Genomic DNA, 24,971 nt, shown 5'->3' on the forward strand with positions numbered 1-24,971 from the left:
GATCCAAAAGGAAGCATTCTGATTGGTCCTAGCACACTAGGATTCAGAATGCAGCAGTCTGATTGGTCCTAGCACACTAGGATTCAGAATGCAGCAGTCTGATTGGTCCTAGCACAATAGGATTCAGAATGCAGCAGTCTGATTGGTCCACAGGAGCCAACCAATCCAGCTCCAGGAGGAAGTGAATTCGTAACCAGATTGGCCTACAGGTGAATCCCGGAATTAGCCAATCACGTGGGGCCCATTATGTAAACAATGTATATAAAGCAGACATTCTGGGGGAACTTCCATTCCTCCTCACCACTATGAGCTGAATAAAGAGCATGAAATCCACTCTCGACTCCGAGTATATTTCAGAGTGGGACCTGTAACTCCACGTTTCAGTGTTCCAGCTAGCCATGTTGACTGTCAGAACATTCCATTTCCTGTTTTATTCTCCACCCCACAATGTATATTCCTAATTCTTTGGCCACCAAGAATGCTTAGAGCTCAGTAATTTTGGCCACCCTCTCCGTTGGTTTTTCTTTATCTTAAAGTGGTCAATGATGCTATGCAGGAACGGGGTTGATTAATTGAAGCTCACAGGTGTATGTTTGCAGTTTGACCTACTTAGCTGCACACCTGTGGTCTCTTGCCTATTTGACTATTTTCTGCACCGGATGCAGGAAGGGATGTGATAGGATAATTGATTATTTGAAAACTGTATTTAAGTTGATTAATATTTTTGTATGCTGCTGGTGAGGAGGAGTGATGGCTTACAGAGTTTGACTGTTATGTTTTTGAAATTAATCTAAGCGAAGATATTGCGGACAGCCTTTTATTTTTACGCCACTGTGCACACTCTGTGTTGGCGCCAAAGTCCAACACTCTCCAACATTCTGCCCCCTAAAGATTTTGTGTAGATCTGCAAATTGTGGAGCTCCCTAAAGGATGCTGATATGGATTTGGCTATATCAAGACCAGCACCTGGGGACTGAGTTTGCTCTTGGTATATAGTCCGGAATCGTGCCCCCTGGCCATCGCTGGGTGGGCTCAAACCACCAACCTTCTGGTTAACAGCCAGATGCATGGATCAGTTGTGCCACCTGAAAGATATGTGTGGTTCTGGAGGCCAAATGGAACACCTAAAAGTCTGGATTGAGCAGCTGGAGTACCAAGTGCCTGTAACTTACACTGTCAACTTTTTCCAGTCAAAATTTGCTCACTCTACCACAGGAACTCTCCATTCTACTAAGGAAATAAGAGACACACTCACTATTTCTATTGCACATCCAAGAATGGCATGAGATTGCTGAAATAGATTTCTTTATTTCTGAAACATTCCAGATCAGCAGAATACAAGTTGTAATCAAGTATTAAAATCATATCCCCATAGTAAGAAAGCATTGATTAGTGCAATTTTTTTTCTTGCAAAAGGTCTATCAAAAAAGTTTTACTTCCATGAAAACCTGTTTGTTTTCACCAAACACAAGTGTTAATAAAACATTGCAATTTTATTCTTTATTACAAAGTATCGAAATCCAACCATTTAAGAGACCATCGCATCTTTCAAGTGCAATGCAATTTACGCCCTCTTTATAAATACAACACCCCCGTGATAATAAATTAACATTGGAACAAGGAAATGAGAGAACAGGTTTGTGTTGACCAGGAAGTCATGGCAGTTTCGAGCAAATACTTTAGTGTGTGCTCTCACAACATAAACATACAACACAGCTGTCATCTTGTCCATCATGGTCCCAATATATGTACTCAAGAATAGACCTGGCATGTGATGCTTGTGGGGGGGTACTCTTTTTCAAGTCCCAAGAGTGGGGAAAGGCCTAAATCCAGACACCTCACCCCATCTCTCTAACATACACACAGGCCCAAGAACAGGTGAACTGAGCATCACCAAGAATCTGACTGGAACTGGATGTGACTTCTTAAGCAGCTGAAAACCATCCATATTCCCCCATGCAGTTAGAAATATGTGTATGGATGTCTGCATCTGTGTGTGGATAGCTGTAGCTGGATTTGGGGAGATTGGCATGGTTAGAAATACATCTTGAACATAACAGTACCTTACTATTAAAAAATGTGGGGGGGGGTAGATTTATGGCACACACAAAATGCTTTGATTCAAGCAAAATGTGGGGGTGTGTGTGCAAAAATACACTCGCTTGGAAAGGCTACAAAAGAAGCAGGAGGTCAGGATATAGATCTATTTTGCCAATTTGCAAGGGAACTCGTTAAAGCAACAAAAAGTAGTACACAAATCAAAGAGATCTGAACACTGTTATGGCAAAGCACCCAGAAGTCACATTTTGGCTCCCCCCAGTGGGATACTTTATGCATGTGTTTTTAAAAACCTAAACCATAATGCTGCAACGTTAATTTGACAACACTGCTGTTTGTTTGTTTTTCTGAGCAAACAACTAAGTGTAATATGTTTAGTGACCAACGACAATGACAGAAGAGTAAGAAACAGCCCTGTGTTATTCACCCAGCCTCTCACAGTTATATTTACCCAGCCAGCTGGGTAGGAGAATCTGTCTTTCGGCTCGACCCACTGTCAATAGCAGCCATCCCTCCAGTTGCCGTCCCGTAGAGTACTAAGCGAAGAAAGAGGTTTTGGCGGCTGGAGAAAACTGTTTCAAGAAACAAACCATAGTTCAGGGTAAGCAATGGAGAAAAGAGTGACAACACACATTACACAACTACTTTGTCGATGCATCTGTTGCCTTTCACAATGCAAAGGATGGGGTCAAGAGAGCCTTTTGACTGCGTGACTGTGAGGAAAGCAGCTGAGGCTATAGCTTCAAAGCACATTTTCCCCATTCATTGGGCACTGTAGGGTTGCTGGCAATTGTAACTCTGAAAGCAGTAAACTACAGTGCCCAGAATTCTTCGAGGGAAAGAACGTACTTTAAAGGTGCAGTGCGTAGGCAGCCCCAGTTATCTATGTTGTGTAGGGAAGGATATCAAGAATCAAGATAGGAAGGAGATGTGACGACTCCTAATATCTAAAATGACAGATTCAAGAAACACTATTAAAGAACAGAATTCAAAATTTCTCTTCTATTTCCCCATGGACTAAACCAGGGGTAGGCAATCTAAGGCCTGTGGGCTGGATCCGGCCCAATCGCCTTCTCAATCCAGCCCACAGACAGTCCAGGAATCAGCATGTTTTTACATGAATAGAATGTGTGCTTTTAATTTCAAATGCATCTCTGGGTTATTTGTGGGGCATAGGAATTTGTTCATCATTTTTTTTCAAAATATAGTCCGGCCCACCACATGGTCTGAGGGATGGTGGACTGGCCCAAGGCTGAAAAAGGTTGCTGACCCCTGGACTAAACTGTCAACTGCAAATTGAGGAAGGACACTAGTCTACACCTTGTTGAAACTCATTTCTCCTCAGCGCTCCCCCACTCCACCACGACATGAAAAAATGCCTATGCTGCTAGTGGTAGATTTCAGGGGCCACTTCAGAGGAACAGAGGTATTAAATTATAGCTTAAGAGAAGGCAACACACAGTATCTGTCTGTCATCCCTACAGAGTTTGGAAAGAGGCTTTAGCCTTCTTTTCATTTTTAAAAATGAACCATCACTCTCAGATAAGAGGCTTCTGATAGTCCCTCAAAGATGGGACAAGTAGGGTTTTCAAATACAAGACACATGTAAATTTTATGCAAAGCTGTGTCAGTGGGCTTCATCCACATACAGTGCAGTGGGCCCAGAAAATCCTGACCATACATGTCAACCATGCATCACAAGTGATGAAATATGCGGTGCAAAATTAGTGATTCAAAAGGTTAACAAATGGCAACGCAGAGGCACTAAAAACACTCAGTTTGGTCTACAGTTCAATTTTTTTTTAAAGTATTAACAGAGCTGAGAGGTTGGCTGAATCACAAGATCCATGATGAAGGTACACATCTTCCAGATTATGTATTAAGTCTTCCTCACGTAACCATTTTACCATGTGGTACATGCTAAAAACATGCTCCATGTACATACCATACATTTGAAGCACACGGCTTCTCTCAAAGAATCCTGGGAAATGTAGTTTCCCAGCACCCTTAAACTATAGCTCCTACAATTCTTTAGGGGCAGTCATGTGCTTTAAATGTATGGCATGTGCGCAGCCATAATTTGTGAGGTACTGCTAAGAGAGACCATTTTCTCAACAGCTGTAAACATGCAGAGTTCCTTCCAAAATATGAGTGAGCTTCGAATCCACCTTCCCCGCCCCGCCCTTTTTTCAGTAATTTTGGGAGACATGGTAGCTCTGTGGTAGATTCAGCAACTGTGTGCCAATGATTTTGCAGATTTCCAGACAGTATTTTTGGATAGACTGCCCAAGGTAAGAGGTACAGGTTAAAATACTTTACTGCCAATTATAGAAGACTTCCCTGCATCTCCCACATGCTACTATTTCAAGAACGATGCAGGTAAGTTCTCCCTGACCCAGTGCTAAACCACCTTAGCGGCAATCCATGCACAGTTAAGTTGCTCAAATCCTACTGAAGCCAAAGGCATTTTTAAGCTGCCCAGCAGTGCGCCAGAACTTAGCCCTTGGGTTGCTACCTTTAATTACAGATATCTAACATTTAGTAACACTTCATTATCAAACTATCAACACAATTAAAGTGGATGTCGAATTGTTAAATGGCTCTGGGCTTAACGAAACGGGATAACTTAATCAGGGTTCTCCCCAAGGAAATATCGCACTGCAGTAGCTGACAGTGTTCCAGCTGCTCCATTAGAAAAAAACAAAACATAGCTGGTCTGCACAACTTGTGACCTACAAAACCAGGCACAGCTCATCAGCCACAGGAACACAGGGTGAGGCCCCCTTCTACCGAGTCAGACCATTAGTCTACTTACCCAAGCATCGCCTGTCTCATCAGGATCTTTCCCATCACATGCTACTTTTAGTTGGAGATGCCCAAAATTGGTCCTGGGGCCTTCTGCATGCTAAGCACATGTCCTACTGCTGAACTATGCCTCCTCTCCAATGCTACGGGCTCTGCTAGGGGTTGAGTGATCTCCTCTATTTGCTGCTCGCGAGCAGACAGCATTGAGCTCCTGTTGCTCGGTCCCTGCTCCTGCCAACCTAGCAGTTCGAAAGCACGTCAAAGTGCAAGTAGATAAATAGGTACCGCTCCGGCGGGAAGGTAAGTGGCGTTTCCGTGCGCTGCTCTGGTTCACCAGAAGTGGCTTAGTCATGCTGGCCACATGACCTGGAAGCTGTACGCCGGCTCCCTCGGCCAATGAAGCGAGATGAGCGCCGCAACCCCAGAGTCGGCCACGACTGGGCCTAATGGTCAGGGGTCCCTTTACCTTTTAGCAGGCAGCATTCTGTTTAGTGGGTCGCAGGCTAAGTTTATACGATCGCTGGCTTCCTTTTGCTTTAAAATATTCTTAAAAGGAGGGAGTTGGAAAGCACTTTTCTTATTCTTCTTGGGAAAGTCTGCTGGTCAACCCCGCAGGAGAACAGAAGAGCAGAACAAGAGTCGGCCTGGCACAACACGTGACTGCAGCTTTGTTTGGGCAACTCTCAAAATCTTATCTCCAGTTGGTTCAGCTGCAGTCAGGCAGCAAAAAAAGAGAAAAAAAGTCTATTTCCCTCATAAATTACACATGGCACAGTGTAATTTATTTTTGAAGGATATAGAAAGTGTTGAATGAAAGGGATTTCTTGCATATTATTAAAGGCAGTTTCTCACTCCTTTTTTGCCCGCGGTAGGTGCTTATTTGAAGACTACAACAACCTGTTCTCACATGGGGCAACCAAATACCTGTGGGGAACCCTCCTATGCTAAGGTTTCCAACAACAGCTAAATTTGTGGGGAGTGAATCCTCTAAACTAAAGTCTATACTCAGCCCTAGAAAAAGGGGTCATGTGAGGCTTCTATTATGGGTGCAGGTGGTGGCCAAGTGCATCCTTTTTAGGTAGTCCATAAAAGGCAGCCCTAAAAGGGACGTGGGTGGCGCTGTGGCTTAAACCACAGAGCCTAGGACTTGCTGATCGGAAGGCCGGCAGTTCAAATCCCCGTGACGGGGTGAGCTCCCGTTGCTCGGTCCCTGCTCCTGCCAACCTAGCAGTTCGAAAGCACGCCAAAGTGCAAGTAGATAAATAGGTACCGCTCCGGCGGGAAGGTAAACGGTGTTTCCGTGCGCTGCTCTCGTTCGCCAGAAGCGGCTTACTCATGCTGGCCACATGACCCGGAAGCTGTACGCCGGCTCCCTCAGTCAATAAAGCGAGATGAGCGCCGCAACCCCAGAGTTGGCCACGACTGGACCTAATGGTCAGGGGTCCCTTTACCTTTAAAGGCAACCCTATGCATGTTTACTCAGAAGTAAGTTGCAACTTACTTTTTTTAATCACCCTCCGTCCCCCGTATCAGAGTTGGCTATAACATCAAGAAAAAGTATTGATCTACAACAGACTTGTTAAGCTAAGGCATTATATTCAAATCTGAACTGTTCAACCTATATCCGTTTGATACCAGTTTAGCTCTCATGACTCTCCCAGAGACTCCTACCTATTCCAGGGCTGCAAATTCTCACTCAAGAGACGTCCAGCCCCCTCCTGACAGCCTTACAGCTCTCCGGAGAGGGCTGATCGCTCAGCTAGTTCTCCAGTTGCTCCAATTTTCCCCTTTAGCAAGTCAACTCCTACCTTCGGATTGGCTGTGCAATTTTGCTTCTGGGTATGCTGCTCCCCCCTATAGCCAGGGAAGGCCTTGGGAGGCCGCTGCGAGCTGCAATGCTGGCGTTTGCAGTCTTGTTTGGCATCGGGATGCCTGTGTTGGAGTGTAGCTGTAAGTTGCTGGACAACGGAGCACCACCACCGCTGCTGCCGCTGCTGCTGCTCCCTTGAACGGTCGGGCTGACATAGGCTGTGGCTTTGAGAGGCTGCCGAACAGATATTGGAAAGTGTCCCACACTGTGAACTCTGTGTTGAAGTTGCCCTGGAGAAGGAACTAGAGAAAGGGAGTGCAAAAAATAAAAAATAAACATCACAAAAAGCCCAAGGGGTTACAGGTCTGTGTGCCACAGAAATCCACACACTCCTGAAGGCAACCTTAGACTCGTCAAGTGCATTTATAGGTCAAGGACGTAAGACAATAAAGCCAGCCCAAAAGATGGCTTCAGGCTGCAGTAACCTAGAAAGAGACAAGGCTTTGTTCCATGTATATTGTTAATATTTCCTTGCTGTGTTTTGCTCAGAGCAGCATTTCGTCCTCACAAACCTCCAGTGGAGCAGGATAGGCCGAGAGATTGCAGATAGCCAATTACTAGGTTATATTGTTATATGCCAAGTTTTATCTGTCATTCCGTTTTATTTTATATACCGCCTTATGTCACGCAGATTTCAACGTGCACCAATAAAAGTACAGTGGTACCTCGGGTTACATACGCTTCAGGTTACAGACTCCGCGAACCCAGAAATATTACCTCGGGTTAAGAACTTTGCTTCAGGATGAGAACAGAAATCGGGCTCTGGCGGTGCAGTGGCAGCAGGAGGCCCCATAAGCTAAAGTGGTGCTTCAAGTTAAGAACAGTTTCAGGTTAAGAATGGACCTCCGGAACGAATTAAGTACTTAACTCGAGGTGCCACTGTATTGTACTACAGTACAGTGATACCTCAGGTTAAGTGTTTAATTCGTTCCGGAGGTCTGTTCTTAACCTGAAGCACTATTTCTGGCTTAGTGGAGTGTGTAACCTGAAGCGTATGTAACCTGAAGTGTATGTAACCTGAGGTACCACTGTACATGAATTCAGAACCATTTCTTTTCACTTAAGTAGGAGCTATGGGTGCCTATGCCCTAGAAAACCCTGGGAACTGTAGCTTGGCGAGAGTGCTTCAGATCCCTTGGTGTACCTTGCAGAACTACAACTCACTTCATGCATCTCGCGAAGTGAACTCAAGTCCATGGAAAATTATGCCGCAAAATATTGTGTTAGACTTTTAAGGTACCGCAAGGCACTGCACTGCCTTTGCTACAATTCCCAGGGGAAGCAACTGTTGAAAACCAGTCCACATCAGTTCTGTGCATCTATCTTAATCCTAACACTGGTCCCCTACAGAATTCTGAATTCATTCTGGCCAGTTCCAGCAAGTCAAATTCTTACTCAGCTAGAATTTTAAGCCAGACTGATGTAAATATCTGACACCCTTCAAAAATATTGTCAAGATGGAACACTGCTACTCAGTATCTGTTACTTCAAAAAACCACATCCCCTCAGCTTCATGTTTCACAGCTAAAAAGTGACAGTACAGATTTAGCAGCACAATCTAAATTTGGCTTGGTACGAATTGTCACTAGGAATCAGCGCTAAAGCACCCAAGACATTATGCAACTCTGCTCTCTGGTGGCATCAGCTCCTGTTTTATTGCACCAAGTTGACGGAAAAATCATACGGAGCCTCAAGACCTTGAAGTACCTTGTTTGGTTGTTTGGCTGTTTGAAAGTCACCTTCCAAAAGGCAGAGGAAGAGTGACAAAAAAGCGAAACCCCAAACTACACAGCATTCAGTTACCTTTAAAAAACCAAGAAAGGAACAAAATAGCACCAAACCACATTTGCCCTCTCTATATATTGATTTTTTTTCTCTTTCAGTGCCACAAAGAGGAATTTTGCGCCAGAACATTTTAACAAACTAATCAGTTTGGACTAATGTATACATTCCTTGTATGTTAAACAGAACCACACTTGAACCTCGCCACCCCTAATCCTTTATAAAGCTTAGTAACTTGTTCCTGTTGAATGTGTAAAATGGTTTTTTTAAGCACACAAACAATTTTGACCCTTTAGGAAGGGGGGGAAACCCATTTAAATGGCTACAGCTTTTCTAAGCTATACACAAACGCATGCTAAGAAAACCCAGACATGTCTGGTATTAAAGGATCACTGCCCATGATTCATCCCAGAATACCGGTGATTTAAATACAGTGGTACCTCGGGTTAAGAACTTAATTCTTTCTGGAGATCTGTTCTTAACCTGAGGTACCACTTTAACTAATGAGGCCTCCTGCTGCTGCTGCGTCGCAGGAGCACGATTTCTGTTCTTATCCTGAAGGTACTATTTCTGGGTTAGCGGAATCTGTAACCTGAAGCGTCTGTAACCTGAGGTACCACTGTAAAGTGCTGTACCCTGACAGCTTCCCATCCCACAATGAAATATAAAGATTTCACACTTACTGCAGGACTGTATTCTTGATATCCCATTGCCAGCTCCATGCAGATTAGAATCAAAGCTTAGGCTGTTCCTCACAGTGATGGCAGGGCCAACATTGGAACTGAGGGTTGGGGTGCTGGGCATCCGAGCCAAGTTTGGCATGCTCCTTCGGAGCTTGTCTGCAACAAAGGCAAATCATCGTCACCATTAGGAACCGCTTGTGGTCAAGTCGCCTCTCACCCATGTCTCATAACATAAAAAGAAACTCTCCTTGACTGGGCCCAAGGAGAACTTAACGTGACATTCTGTCCTCAGCAATGGCAACAACGGCTGCAATTCAGCATAGCAAAATTCTACCTATTCCATTCTCTGTGCCGCCTCCAGCAGGAGCTATGATACTACCACCACTTAATATTCCGGGTCTTCAACAGCCTGGTATGATGCCAGCGTTTCGGGAAGCTTTTAATGTTTGGACTACTGTACAGTCATACCTCGGGTTACAGATGCTTCAGGTTGCGTTTTTTCGGGTTATGGATCCGCCGAAACCCGGAAGTACTGGAACAGATTACTTCTGGGTTTCGGCGGGTGGACATGCGCAGAAGCGCCGAATCGCAACCCATGCGTACACAGACACACCACTGCGTGTTGCGAACGTGCATCCCGCACGGATCACGTTCGCTACCCCAGCGTCCACTGTATTTTAATACTTTGTTGGAAGCTGCCCAGAGTGGCTGGGGAAACCCAGCCAGATGGGTGGGGTATAAATAATAAATTGTTGTTGTTGTTAACTTCCCAGAAGTAAGGTACTAAGTGGCTAAGTAAGGTACTAAAGGCAACAGCCGCTCTGACTCTTTGTTCCCAGTATCTGATATCTGTAGATCCGCTGTCTTAAGAGCTGCAAGAAATTAAGTTAGGGCAAAATTATTTTGACATTGAAAAGTCGAAGGTACCTAGTTATATGCTGTTTTTGTATTTACATGAAAAACCATAAAAATTATTGGGCAAAGTTCAAAGTACTGTCAACAGTAGAAGTGCTATGCCCTAACATGGAAGGCAAGAAACCTCCCTGGATGAAGGATAGCTTTTCCTTTATAATATGCTCATGCTACCTTCAGACTCTTGATTATACTCCCGATAGAGCCAATGCGTATGTTACTGCAGCCACATATAAGCCTCTTCCCCAGGGATAAGGAATGTGTGGCCGCCAACACCCATTCTTGAACCATCTTAACTTTGGAAACTGAAGACCATAAATCTGCCTAACACAACATAGGACCTCCCCAAGTCAGATGCAGCCACCAGCCATGGACATGGGCTACACAACCATTCTGTTGTTCCAGCCCCAGCCAACCAACAGAACATGAGGTTTGTTGAGCCATCACACAGGGTAGGTCACCAAACTTGGCTTGGTGGGCCATATTCAGTTACGCAAGTCAAAGGCAACGTAGTATGTACATGACATTCAAATCAGCCACACTGGGGGTGGGGGGGAAGGGGGCTTCTCCTTCTCCTGCCTTTGTGATTCTGGCATTGCAGGGGGGTTGGACTAGAAGGTCCGGTCAAACTCTATGATTCTATGAAATGCCCACCTCCTGCCCAGTGTGGTGTAGTGGTTAAGAGCAGTGGACTCATAATCTGATGAACCAGGTTCGCTTCCCCGCTCCTCCACGTGTAGCTGCTGGGTGACCTTGGGCCAGTCACACTTCTCTGAAGTCTCTCAGCCCCACTCACCTCACAGAGTGTTTGTTGTGGGTGAGAAAGGGAAAGGAGATTGTCAGTCGCTTTGAGACTCCTTAGGGTAGTGATAAAGCGGGATATCAAATCCAAACTCTTCTCTTCTTCTATTTGTCATACTGCAGCTAGATTTAACTGCGTGTGCTTGTGTTACAGCCCTGCCAGAAGCTATTTGCCAAGAATGCAAAACTGCACACTGAGAACAATAGTAACTAGTTTACGCATGGCTGCTTGAACCCAATATGCTGCTTTGTGACAAGACTTCCACTTACATAATGGAACTTCCTCCTCCTCTTCTCCCTGATTCAGCCTCCTGCACACCCTCAGTGTGATGGCTGGGATTCAGACTCGGAGGCTGAACCTGAGGAATCCCAGCCTGCACAGGAGTCCCCGCCTCCAGAACCAGCTGAGCCGGGGCTGGGGCCTGAGCCTGAAGGGTCCTCACCTGTGCTGGATCCTCAGGTGCAGGCACCAACTGAGTCTGCTCTGGCTCCTGAGGTGATGGAGGACCCATCGCCCGCAGGTGCTCCACTCTCAGCCCCGCCAGGGGAAGCTGAGGTTGCCTCTGGGTCCGGTAACCCTCCAGTCTCTCCTGAGCTGCAGAGGCTCAGGGCAGAGAGGCGGAGGGAACTAAGTTCCCGCAGGAGGAGTGCTCACCTCCAGGCCAGGAGAGGCGAGTCAGCTGTGGACCGGGGCCGCCCTATGCCCTATGATAAAAGCCAGCCAGCCCCAGCCCCAGGTTGCAGGAGCAATGTCGTTGCTAGCCCGTTCCTGCCTGCACCCTGTCCTGCCTCTCTGCCAGAGTTCCTGACCCCACCCGACTCCCTGCCTTGGACCCAGCTACAGCTTTGATGGACAGCCTCCATACCACACCATCAACCTCAGACTGGACTCGGACCTCGCCTCTCGGTTAGCCCCCAGGACCAGCACACTCTGAATCTTTTCCCGGGGTTTGGGGGAACCTCAAGAGTAGATCTGGAGGGTGCCCAGGGAGAGAGAAGGAGTGGGGAGCCTCACTGCTTGCGGAGAACACTGCTTGTGCGGCACTGGAAGCACCCCAATATGTTAACTTTCCATAGAGATGTTTGCCACAGTTGACACCAATCGTAGAATTAGCAGAGTGCAAAGGAATTAGCATGCGTTATTCAAGACCGCCAACGGGGTGAGAAGGAAGATGATGAAGTAATGGGAAGCCATGATAAGCTAAGTAAAGCGTCCATGCTAGAGGCAGTATACCACAGAGTATTAGATGCTGGAGGGGAACAAAAAACTGCCTCCATGTCTTGTTCGTCCATTTCTAGAAGGACCTGCCTGGCTACTGATGGCAGGGATGGTCCTGTGGTGAATCCAGGTGAAGCCATCTGCTTCAGGCAGCACCATGAATGTTGTGGGAGGAAAGAGTTGAAGGCAGGGACTGGTATCTGAATGATGCTGCATGTACCTGATGATGCACCTGGAGGGGGCCAATTCAGGCAGCAAAATGCTTTGGCCTGACACCAACCACTGAGGGCAGAATGCTGGACCAAATGAATATACAGTCCAATTTGACAGATGTCTTCATAAGTTCTTATGGAAGGAAACAGGTGGAATAAGAAAGAGAGAGAAAGAGAGAGAGAGAGGCAGGGTAAGGGGATAGGAAAAACTGCTTCCAGAATGATGCCACTATGCTAGATTAATGTGGGATATAATGACAAAAAGAACAGCAAAACTCCATGACAGATGATCAGATAGAAAAGGGAGACAAACTTATTTTCTTAGGGCTACAGTTGCAACGTAGTTAAGCAGCTTCTGGGCACTGATTACCGTGATCACTTATGATGTATTTATTATTCATGCTTATTTTACATAGCTATTAACTTCTAATTAATAATATAGGTTCAGGGACCTGTTTCTACAGCAAGATATTCAGCCTGTATAATTAATGTAAAATGATTGAGAAAGAAGAATAATGTTTAACGTTTATTTAGCGCTTTAGGGTGTTCAAAAAAAGAGTCCTGCATTCATAATCACAGGAAATCTTACAAAGCGTATATTATTATTATTCTCCGATTGCAGAGGGGAGCTATAGCAGCTTAAGCCTGCCTGCTCCGTTAATGGCAGAGGTAAAACTGTATTGGGGGCTGCTGGTTCAGTGCTTCGCCTCCAGGCTGCATAAGCGTTGAAGCAGATGAAAGTCTGATGTGTGTTCACAGGCAGAGATTGTACAGCAGCACTTCCTCTAAAAACTCACTCAGAGGAGACTCAAAAGTTCATCCTGTCCAGCCTACTGTATTCATTAAGATTCAATATAACAGAATTTTGGCATGCACCATCTTTGGGGGAGATCCACAAATGAAAGGCATGTCCATAAGATACTGAACCTTCCCTTCTCAGGAATCATACCCAAAGTCTTCCAACAGGTTCTTGATTACGACTAGATGAGTGTTACACTACTGCATCCATATGTAATCAGGGCTCTACACTGTCCCCATTTTCACTAGCTGTTAAAAAACTGTTAAATGAAGAAAGGAGGGGGGAATTAAATATGAATGATAAAATGCTAAAATATTTTAAGTACTGAAATGGAATTGGGAAAAGTACATTACATTGAGCAGCAAGTAAAGGAGGGACGGGAAACGTCATGGAAGCGAGGTGGGAAGTCAACTTTTAAATCTGTATTAAATTTGAATTAATTTGATGTTGATTTGTTAAATTTTTTGAAAAGCAATAAAAACAACTGGCAAACAAAAAAACTATTTTACTTCAGAAAGCATTCTCTTCTGTTTGGCAACCAGTGTTAAGGAAGGCAAGATTGCGTTGTGACAGTTTCCAGTGTGCACTGCTTAATGGGTGACATACAACTAAGTCCTACTCAGAATAAACTGATTGAAAGCAATGGATCCTGGAGACCACACACTGACTCTGCCATATTTTTTATATATATATATATATATATATATATATATATATATATATATATACACACACACACACACACACACACACACACTTTAGATCTTTATGAATGGCATTCAGTACTGTTTCTTTGAAAGGGGGTTCATAAACTAAACCAAAGATGCCCAACTGGCAAACTTAATCTTGACTCTACATCGTCCTGTCTTTTGTAAAAGTTTAGCGGACTATTTCCCTAGTAAGAAAAATAAAGTGATTTATTATACAGAGATGGGAAAGCTCTGGCCTTTCAGGTGCTGACGAAATCCAACTCCCCTCAGCAACTGGGATGATAAGAGCTGTAGTATCACAACAATTGGAAGATCACAGGTTTTCCACCCCTGTTTAAAACAGTGAGTGATGTGACCAGCAAGAGGGACAGAGACAGGGACAAACAGACACTGAGGATCTACACTTTAACATTTCACCTCTAAGTTATAATGACTCGGGACATGTGTCCCATAATAGTGGACCATGCACTGGAGACCAGTTTGTGGTCTTCATATTTCCAGCCTCCAGCCACTGCCTAGAGAAGTGAATGTCCACCAGGAATACAGAATTTGGCCAAAAGAAATCTGCCTCAAAATTAAAGATTCGGCACCAGAAGGGCAAAATAAATCCATACATCAGAAAACAGCCAGCCAGCCAACCTTACCTCCATTAATCCTGTTTGGTTGTGGCTCAAGAGGATTTTGGGCTTGAGGAGAGTAACACTGTTGCTGCGGATAATTGTTTGAGGGGAAATATGGGGAAGTCGGGCTTCTCCTGCAGTCCCGTATACTGGAAAAAGTCTGTGAATGGGGAATTCCTCTTTGGAAAGGGGAGCAGCGGGTCAACCGAGGCTGCGGAGGGGGCAGGTGGTCGAATTCTTCCTCTTCGTCCTCAAGGCTGTAGCGATCAAATTCCTGGTCGCTGCTTGTCCCTTTCTTGCTCGAATGGAGAGAGACGCTGGAGCTGTTTCTCGATACGGATGCTGAAGTAGACGCATAATCTTGTCTCAGACCTGGTAAGTGTAAGGAAAAGGCGAGGTGAGAGCCCCATATGGTCAACATTTGTAATGAACATCACCCCTTCTGCAAGACTCCATTTTCGTATGGAAGGCATGGGTTCTGCAACTTACTCCCATGTCTACAAGATGCATGAAAACGTAAGTCAAAATGTAAATGCATGCAAGTGGGAAGGAAAACTATGGAACACCAGCTAGACATAAACTGATTTTCACATCCTATTTCGAAGAGGGGAATGAATATGAAGTTCTTAATGAAGGCAGAGCACTATATTTGAAGTGCATTATGAAGAGAAGCGGTCCTCAGGCTGTTTAAGCAAAGAACTAGCTCTGTGTGAACATACAACATAATTCAACATAGTCCTGTGAAATGCATTAATATGAGGGATAGATCAAAAACATTCTTCACACACCCGACATTCCTAGGCTCCCCCCCTCCCCCGCTGTGACACCTGACTCTGGAACTCCCTGCACTGAAAATCCAATATTCCAGAAGCAGGGAATCTCCAGACATCAAAGTGTTGGACTATAGCTTGTATCTTCCCTACCCATTAGCCATGCCGGCTGGTGCAGATGGTTGCAAAGAGCATACATATCTATTCTGTGCAAACGGCTCACTCAAAGCCATGTGCAAACTATGTCATAGTGACAAAGCTGCAGAAAATAAATCTAAAGAGCATCATTTGAAATTCTCCAGATGATCTGGTATTCTCCTTGTATCTTCTATCTATCTAAAGCCTGCAGGATACCTTAGTTAGTCAATAGAGCATGAGACTCTTAATCTCAAGGTTGTGAGTTTGAGCAAAAAGATTCCTGCATTGCGGGGGGTTGAACTAAATGGCCCTTGTGGTCCCTCTCTACAATTCTCTTATTCCAACCTCCTTGAAATTTCCCCTCCCCCCCCCCGTAATTGCTCTGCTGCCTCCACCTTAATGCCATTGGCTGATCTGCTGTGATGTCACAGCAAGCCTTTACAGACATGGGTATAGGTGTGATTCCTGCATTGAGGGGGCTAGGCTGGAAGACCTCTGAGGTCCCTTCCAACTCTACAGATATAGGATTGTATGAAGGATCCCTCTGTAACCATCACCCGCCTTACATGCCCTAATGTCACAGAAGACCTAGACAGCCTTGAGCAAAGTTGGTGAATTCTGAGGGGGAAACAGGAAAGCTTTGAATTCTAAGATCTTTAACAGCTTGTGCCAAATTAACCCCCTTCGTGTGTCTCCGTATGGCATGGGATTCTGAATGACATCTCCTTGACACAGATCAGACGAGCGCTTTCAGAGCCTTTCAAAGAAAATAAGATTTTCTCTTTGTGAACACAATTACCCCATAGCCCACTTAGCTCCCTCTCAAAAAAATAATAATTAGGCTTCTTTTCTTCACAGTACTAAACATGATACATTGCTCAACTACATTTAAGACTTATTCATAGTAGGATTTTTTTTGGAGGGGGAACATTCAAGTATAATAACTTGAAAGCCAAACCAAAGCACCAACATGGTGTTGTTGTTGTTGTTGTTTTAAAAAAACCATCCCATACAATAGCTTAGACATGCCTACAATCAAGTATTTTCCCTGAGACATTAACATGCAGCTTTTAAAAGAAGTGGTGGCGGGGGGGGGGGGCAGAGCAGAGGGAAGGGAAGGACAGTTAATGGCCTACTCTCTTCTTGCAGTCGAGCCATGATCTGGACGTCTGTGAGGTCTTGCAGTTTATATCCCATGGAGATGGAATCGTCTTCTAGTTCTGAGGTGCTCAGTTCACTGTCTATGGATGACTGGGGGCTGAGAGGGGAACTTCTAGAAACACAACCTGCAGAACAACAACACAGCAAACCCCTTAACTTCAAGCGACATGCAAAAGCATCTACTTTTCAAGCAACGTTTCACGTTTATATATTCAGCACTGCATATATAAACAGAACAGGCTTCATCAACCGGCATGGTGCTACATTCCGTTATTTACTTTTACATTGTGAAGGTCTTTAAGTCTACTTAAAATGGTTCTGTACTTTGGTGTTTCTGTTAGTACAGAAAACAAGCAATTCTGCAGCATGAATCTACAGTAGAGGGAAGACTAGTGGGCTCAAGTGTACGATTTCAAACATTAACAAACAAAAACAAAAGTCTCAGTGCAAATTCTGGTGTGGATCTGGAATTCCTGGAAGGCCCAGATTATTATTTTTCCAATGCTTTTAGCCCTGATGTAGGTAAATCTGAAACGCAGCATCTGAAGGAAGAGAACCTTTTCTTAATAATAAATAAATAATAATAATAATAATAATAATAATAATAATAATAATATCTTTATTGTCATTGCCCCCTCTCAGGGACAACGAAATTACTTGACTGCTCCATAAAAACACTAATTAAAACAATACAGTATAGTACAGCAAGGAAGATTAGATGACTTTCAAAGTCCAGGCTTCCCATTCAGGGCCGAGATCGCTCTGGAGAAGAAGCTGTTCTTAAGACGGCTCGTTCTTGTCTTCATCGTCCTGTATCTCCGTCCCGACGGCAAGAGACAGTGACCAGGATGCGATGGATCTTTTACTATGTCCAGTGCCTTCCTATGGCACCTTGTGGCATAAATCTGCTCTAAGGTGGAGAGTGGGCAGCCAACAATGCTCTCTGCTGCCTTAACAACTCTGCACAACCCCATCCTGTCCTGCGTAGTACAGCTTCCGTACCACACACATAAGCCATAAGCGAGTTCTCATAAGTGAGAACTGTTCTTCCAGACAGATCAGTATATTCGTACATCCCTTAAATGCAACCCTTAATTTATTGATATCTCTCCTTCTGGTGGCCCCAAACATACACAGGCCAGACCCACATTATTGCCATTGTTTAGTAGTGTAGGTGCTGGCCCTACTGTCACAGCCTGATGTTTCCACAGGCCATGGGCTGGAGCAGATCACAATAAATAACAGCAGAGTGGGGGAACCCCATTGTTCAATGTAACATGGAAGCAGAAGCTGTCCATGTTCTCCAGGGTGCATCCTGTGTGGATGGGTGGGAGGAAGGAATAGTAAGAATTTTCCTGTTCCTTGGGAAACAACATGAAGACAAAAGGAAGAGGATGAAAGGAAATGTATCCACAAAGCAGAATTTTAAGTCTAGGTCATGGCATTGGCCCCAGTCCTGTGGGACCAAACTAGATGCAATGGGGACAACCATATGTGTTTATACCCATGTTTCCCTCATTCACATACACAGTGAAGGAATGGGTAATTTTTTTCCTGAATGTGAAAAGCAGTGCATGCACGAAGGCAGCTAAATCCTTTCGCTCTCCTTCCTTACTTCAATATTCTCCACCCCGCCCCCCATATTTCCACCTGTCCCCCAATGTCTGCATTCAGAGCTGGGGTGGGCAAAAAGCTACTTCAAATCAAGGCAGGCTGTAGGTGGAGAGGTTGCAGAGTGCTCTCCGGTGTCCCAACCCATCAGTGGCATAGGCTAGCCAAGGTATTTGCAAGCCACCTGCCATTTTGGTTCCCTCAACAAAGAGGCACTGTGGAGCAGTGTGGGGATGTCAAAATAGCGGCTTCCTACCCGCCTACCACTGTTGCTCCATAAATCTGAGTCAAGATCAGGGATAAGTAGGGAGGACCAACTCAAGTACTCGGAGGCCTTTCCCAGAGGCTCTTGACCAGTGTTTCCCAAACTTGGGTCTCCAGCTGTTGTGAAACTACAATCCCCATCATCCCTGACCACTGCTACTGCTGGGGATAATGGGAGTTGTAGTCCAAAAACAGCTGGAGACCCAAAGTTTGGGAAAACCTGCTCTCGACCTTCAGTGGTCGCCTCTCCATTCTTAGTATTGCCAGCAGCCCTGTTTCAAGCAGTGGAGCACAGAGAAGAAAGGCAGCAAAAGTATATTCTATAGCTCCCCCCGGTCATGCTTAGTTTGGCCCCTCAAAGCTACATATGTATCTCAACACTGAACCAAAGTCAACAGGAACTAGTTAGGCCTTATTACAGTGCTATGTTAGTAAGAAAGCAAGCATTACCTGTTCTTTCAGGTGTTAATATTGCTTTGTTGAAGGTTTTAGAGAAGGCAGGAGTGTTAAAGCCATTGCTATACGGAGTGAGCCTTGCAACAGGGCTATAGGGGAAAGCCAAGGAGACAGACGTAGAGAAGAGACTCCGCCATCGACTAGCTGTTAACAGACATGGTAAAGGAAGAGAAGAGGTTATATTTGGAGCAGACTCTTATCCATTAGGAAGTTAGGCATAAAAAGCTTAACAGCACCAATCTACACACATCTGCTCAGAAGCTAAGTCCTATTAAACACAACTTAGCCCCAGGTAAGTGTATATATGATTGCAGCTTCAGCTGCAGCAGATGAGAGAGAGAAAACAGCAGGTGTTCAAAGACAAAATAAACAAGGGTTATTAAAGACAGGATGTGAATCTCCAGAAACAGATTTAGAGCGCAATGTTTCTAACTTTTTGCCTTTGCACTATTGATTATGTCAGCTATCTCAAGGCTTAAGAGACAAGATGTCAAGTATTTCAAACATTAAAAAATGCTAATGCAAGTTTGTATATAAAGAAAAGATTTTGATAATGGACAAAATCATGTTATTGTACATAGCAGAGCCAGAAATGGACAAAATTGGCACGCAATTAATTAAGTTTATTACAAATTGGAACTGCTCTTTTCCTTACTGAAATAGTAAATGCTACAGAACAGATGCTGAGCTCACTGTATTTGTTTCTAGTATCTTGACAAGGTATTGTTGTAGAATAGATTTTAACTCAGTATTTCATACAATAATAAATTGCTTTAATATTGCATTTTAAATTGTTGTAGCCCATCCTGGCAGCTTGGTTGAAAGGAGAGTAATAAACTGAATTAATAAATCTGGATCATTGTCTTGATTTTCTTTAAGTATACTGTGTAACAGACAAAACATTACTGGGTGTGGTTAATTGGGACATAACTGAACTGAGAGTTAAGCTACAGGGCACACTGTAAAGTACAGGCTCCCTCATCAAGTGCTAAAAACAAACTTAATCCCCTTCATAAGCTTTTAAGCCATCAGACACAAATATTTCTTCCTTTTAACAACATGAAATTCCAAGTTACATAAGCATGAATATATTTAATGCATATCTGCACACTCTGAAGTAGACACCTCTCCCATATCTATCAAATATGCAACATCAGAAAGCCTCAGTAATCTCACAGCCACATCCAGGGCAAGGCTTAAGGAATTTTTACATATACAGAAAATGATATTCAGAATAGATTTCTTAAAAGTAGAATAAAATTTCTCTATGTATCTAAGAAAGCTACTAGTGTGGTGTAATGGTTACAGCGTCAGGCTAGGACCAGGGAGACAAGGGTTCAAGAACCAGGTATACGACTCTGGGGAGGAACAGCGAGATAAAAATGTAACAAAACAAAGGAAAGAAAAGCAGGGCAACATCCCTATTCTCTACTCCACCAGACACTGTTCTGGAAGTTCAAAATGTCATACAAATCACGTCCCTCTTCGCATGCCATCATGCTCTGCGACAGCATTACCACGACCTGCCATTAACGGCATCACAGCTGTTGTTGAGCAACAAAATATTAATATGAAATCCAAAGAGAGATGTAACATTCCAGGTGTGAGAATCTGACTCTTATAACTTTAAAAAAAAAAAAGTATCTTCCATATTAGCGAACCTGATAGCATGTTTTCAAGCAAAATTTGGCAGGGCCGCAGGGTTCAGATTTAAAAGTAGTTGAACGTACTATTAATACCACCTATTATTAAAACAACAGGGTCAACCCCACGCATCAAATGTCAACATGTTACAGAAGACTCCTAGGACTTGCCACTGAAAGTTAAGTGATGTCCAAGAGTGTCAATCTCATATCATTTGGGTACCAATATTTTAAATGGGCACACTTTCCCTTAAGTCCCACCTCATTCCAGGGCAGCAGACATCCCAGAATACACTGGGCATTCCCACTGTCAATACATTGTACTCAATGAACCACAGACAACGCAGCTCTATGGAGTTCCTTGTTTTGTAAGCTTTGATGCAGCAATCCCATAAATGAGACACATGATCACTATAGCATTGGGCGCCACTTGGGTCTGCAATCTACGCATGTCAAAGCACATTAGCAATGCACGGCATCCCAGCCAGGCCTCCTGTTTTTAGGACTTGATCACAAGTTACAGAGGCCTCCTTTGCCAAAATCAAGCCCGGTCTATTAAATCATGAGCTTTAATGACTAAATGAATTTTCCACAAATGCAAAATATATTTTAGGAACAAGCAGGCAGCTGCCACCTTAGAAGAAAACTCGAAAGAAGCAAAAGCTACAGTATACCTGTGATTTTAAAACCACTGGCAACATTTTGTACTTCTCATTATAAACCAGCAAAAGGAGGCAGACGTTAAAAGGCCTTTGTGAGTCTCCTTTTAAACACAAGACAGTTTTGTAACAGCGTGGTCATTTGCCAAGGCAAATTAATGGCCTGCATGCTCTCACCCACAGATGCAGTCAACAACGCAAGTGTAAGCCGCATTCATTATTTTGCACAATAACTCCTGTGACAAGACTTCTCCTGAACAAAGCTACTGTTATTGCAGCTGTGACTCTTAAGAACCACACGAAGAACACCACGTTTGTCACTAAGGAAATGGATGAGAAAGGTGAAAATATATTCTAGAGCCATCAGCTGTTCTTCAGAGAGGGGCAAGACCCAATCTTTCCGTGGCATAGAAAGTGGGGAAAGAGTGCTCACCTATTCTCATCCTTATAAATGCAACTGGAATAATTTGGCTGACTGTCAGCTCAGAAACACAGAGACACACACATGCCAGATCGCTAGTTTTACATGATAAGGAGTTTGCAGCCCCAAACAATTAGATTGGCCCATGTACTAGATATCCATGCCGAAAGGTGCCAAACTCTCTGCTTTGATAACAAGAATCCCTCTGTTCATCAATGCTTCTCAAGTTCTTAGAAACTTCCCTGGGGATTGTTATATGGTGCAGTTAATCACCGCCAGATCCTGCATGTGTTTTGCAGCCCCTCAAGACATGCCCACTGCCCCATACGTCAGTGAAGGCACCTATCTCAGACTCAGTTCAGCACTTAACCCCAACTTTAACCACCTAAGAATCCTGGGCACTGCAGTTTGTGAAGGGTGCTGGGAGCTTTCTGAGAGACCCCTATTCCCCTCACAGAACTACAATTCCCAGAGTCCCCTGGGGAAGAGGGATTAACTGTTAAACCACTCTGCAAATTGTAGCTCTGAGAGTGGAATAGTGGGCCACCTAGCAATTCTCAGCACCCTTATAGTTATGACTACAGTTTCCAAGATTCTTTGGGGGAAGACAAGATTGTTTAAATGTGCAAATGGAGCCTGAAAAGGAAGTGGCCTGAAATGCTACACAAGGGCAGGTTTTTTCTCCTCCAAGTACCTGAAGACAGGCAGAAACTTCAACAGCTGCCCAGATCATATGAAGTCGTGGAGTGTGGACCTCCCAGAAATCCCGAGATCTCCAGGTGCTTGTGACAGAATGGTTCTTTGCTCGCTTCACACTTTTGGGCAGGGCTTGATTGGCTAAAGAGGTGTGGCAGACAGGGTAAACAAGCTATATGCTTTATACCTGATTGGTCAATGGGTTGCCCAGAACAGCTATTGGGGAAATGATGGACATTCAGAAGTGTTTTTCCCTATGGTAGAGAGAACACTGGGTTGCTGAGATGCAGATGTCCCATTTGTGGGGTGCAGAGTAAATAACAAGGTGTGAAACTGTAAGCACTGAGTAATAAAGGTTGTGCTCTGGACTACGTTGCACTGTTAAGTTTGTTCCAGGTAAAGATAGTGAAACAATCACTTCAGTTCCTCTGCATCCCTACCTTTTTGCAAGCCAGCCTAGGAGCAAGGGAGGCTGCCTGTGGATTTCACAACAAGGAGAGGGGCAGGGAAATGAGGTTGAGTCCAGGAAGACTTAAGGCAGCAGGGACAGGCACACAGACAATGGAGAGAGTTCAACGTGGAGCTGCTCCATCCTCCCATTTTTGTAGCCACACACAATAATGATCCTGCCATCATGATTTCAGAGTTTGGAAGCATACACAGGCCTCACGATGTGTTTCCAGGAAAACTTCCGTAAGGTTCGCACAACGAGATGATGATTGCCATGATTTCCTATGGGAACATATTTAATCCATCCTTTCTGGCTCAAACAGCTAAAGCCAATCACCAAACAAAGGAAAAATGGATTTGTCCAATCTCTCTCCCTCCCTCCATGGTTTCTGCCTGAAATAAACAGACAGAGCTTGCCTATTTGAATCATCCATTTGTGTAACAAGGTTTGGTGAACCCAGCCAGATGGGTATAAATAATAAATTATTATCATTTATGTTTGGATATCTGAGATTTCAGATAATGAGAGTTCCAACCCAGGGACTTGTATGGGAAGCTACTGTTTGCAAACAGTATTTTGCACTAACTTCAAACCATGGTTTCACATCCTGGTTTTTAGGCCTAAAACAAACCATGGTTTGCAGGCAAGCTTGGGATCAATCATGGGTTAGCTAAGCTAGGGATGAAGAATATGTAGTTGTCCAAATGTTGTTAGATTCCAACTCCCATCAGCCCTAAAGAGGGGTAATGGGAGTTGGAGATCAACAACCCCTGCAAGACCACAAGTTCCTCAGTCCAAAACAAAAAAACCCATGGTTCCAAGTGACATTTTAACTGGGTCACAGTACGCCACAACCAGAGGTTTTAGACTACTTGCCATGGTTTTACGCCAAAGTGTGTTCTGCACATTATCTAAGTCAGGCTTCCTCAAACTTGGCCCTCCAGATGTTTTAAGACTACAATTCCCATCTTCCATGACCACTGGTCCTGCTAGCTAGGGATCATGGGAGTTGTACGCCGAAAAGCATCTGGAGGGCCGAGTTTGAGGAAGCCTGATCTAAACCTTTCAGAATATGAACCATTTCTTCCTTGCAAGAACAAAATATAATCATAAGGGTTAAAGGCAAAACCATATTTCCACAATGTGTCATCCCCCCACACACATATACAGCAAAAGGGCAAATGCAAAAACAACCATTCCCCTCCAAGAGTAAGCACTGTTCAAGAGGCACAGAAAACCTTGCTGCACCAACTTCTACTAAGTCAACATTTGATGAGAAGTGATGGTGCAGCTCAAGCGTGGAGGCTTAAAAAATGAAAATATAACTTACAGAGGCACTTGGGCCAGACAGAAACAAGAGAAAACAAATCAAGAGCCTTTCCTACTGTGTCTGGTATGATCTAGCTCTTATAGAAGAGTCGTTTCTCAAAGGAAGCACAAGTCACATGATTCCCTAAAGCACGTATGCATGTCACATAAGAAAGTCTGCTTTATCAGGCCAATGGCCCATCTAGTCCAACGTCCTGTTTTCATGGTGGCCAAACAGATGCCTATGGGAAGCCTGCAAGCACAAAAGCACCCACAGTCTCCAACAACTGTGTGCTCTTTTTGTATGTGTGTATGTACTACACTTTCCTGGGGAAAAAAGAACAAATTATGGGTTCTTGTTTGAAAATGGAAACCTATATAAGGATTATTTATTTTCTTGCTGGTTTACTTGGTATAACTTGTTGAAAATAAGGAGGGCTGATACAAAATAACTGGACTTTTGGTTTTGAGCTGAAAGGAATATTAAGGAACTAAAATCCCCCTAGAGGGGTAATAGGGACACTACATCACAAAAATGGCTGGAGTATGTAAAATCCAAGCAGAATTGGACAGAGCACTCGTTCTCTTGGGAAACTTGCAAGATGAATACAATGCTTTGTCTACAAAGGTATCACTACTACACTGGACAGTAAACAACAGTTTTGAGCCTGATAAGGACTTGAAACAGGAAGCCTATTCAACTGAACAAATAAATGAAACTGAAAGTGTAGATATGATGGAGCAATATGTTGTTTTTGAAGAAAATGAAGGAGGAGCAGGAGATTTGCAGGAGTTAAAGGAGAGTTACAATATGAGGCCTGACATGATGATAAAAAAGGACAATAAAAATTGGATGTGGAAAGCCTGGTCTGAATGGGAGTCTGGAAAATGGAGAGATCCCCTTTGGAGGAGATCTGAAGAC

General features: G+C 44.1%; 1 protein-coding gene across 3 annotated transcripts in view; it reads right to left on the reverse strand.

Moving 5' to 3' along the window:
* Positions 1 to 2,120: 2,120 nt before the first annotated feature.
* SLAIN1 (SLAIN motif family member 1) overlaps positions 2,121 to 24,971 on the reverse strand; it is a 37,389-nt gene continuing 14,538 nt past the window's right edge. The window contains exons 3-8 of one of the 3 annotated variants that reach the window (XM_053384625.1): positions 18,866 to 19,015; positions 16,516 to 16,665; positions 14,496 to 14,843; positions 9,199 to 9,354; positions 6,672 to 6,975; positions 2,121 to 2,630 (exon numbers count right to left, since the gene is read on the reverse strand). In XM_053384625.1, the coding sequence (XP_053240600.1) occupies positions 2,555 to 2,630; positions 6,672 to 6,975; positions 9,199 to 9,354; positions 14,496 to 14,843; positions 16,516 to 16,665; positions 18,866 to 19,015 (1,184 nt within the window). In that variant the 3' untranslated portion in view covers positions 2,121 to 2,554. The remainder of the gene's footprint in view (positions 2,631 to 6,671; positions 6,976 to 9,198; positions 9,355 to 14,495; positions 14,844 to 16,515; positions 16,666 to 18,865; positions 19,016 to 24,971) is intronic. The other 2 variants (XM_053384626.1, XM_053384627.1) reach the window with 2 other exon arrangements.

This window comes from Podarcis raffonei, chromosome 4, assembly GCF_027172205.1.
Source record: "Podarcis raffonei isolate rPodRaf1 chromosome 4, rPodRaf1.pri, whole genome shotgun sequence".
Classification (NCBI taxonomy): domain Eukaryota; kingdom Metazoa; phylum Chordata; class Lepidosauria; order Squamata; family Lacertidae; genus Podarcis; species Podarcis raffonei.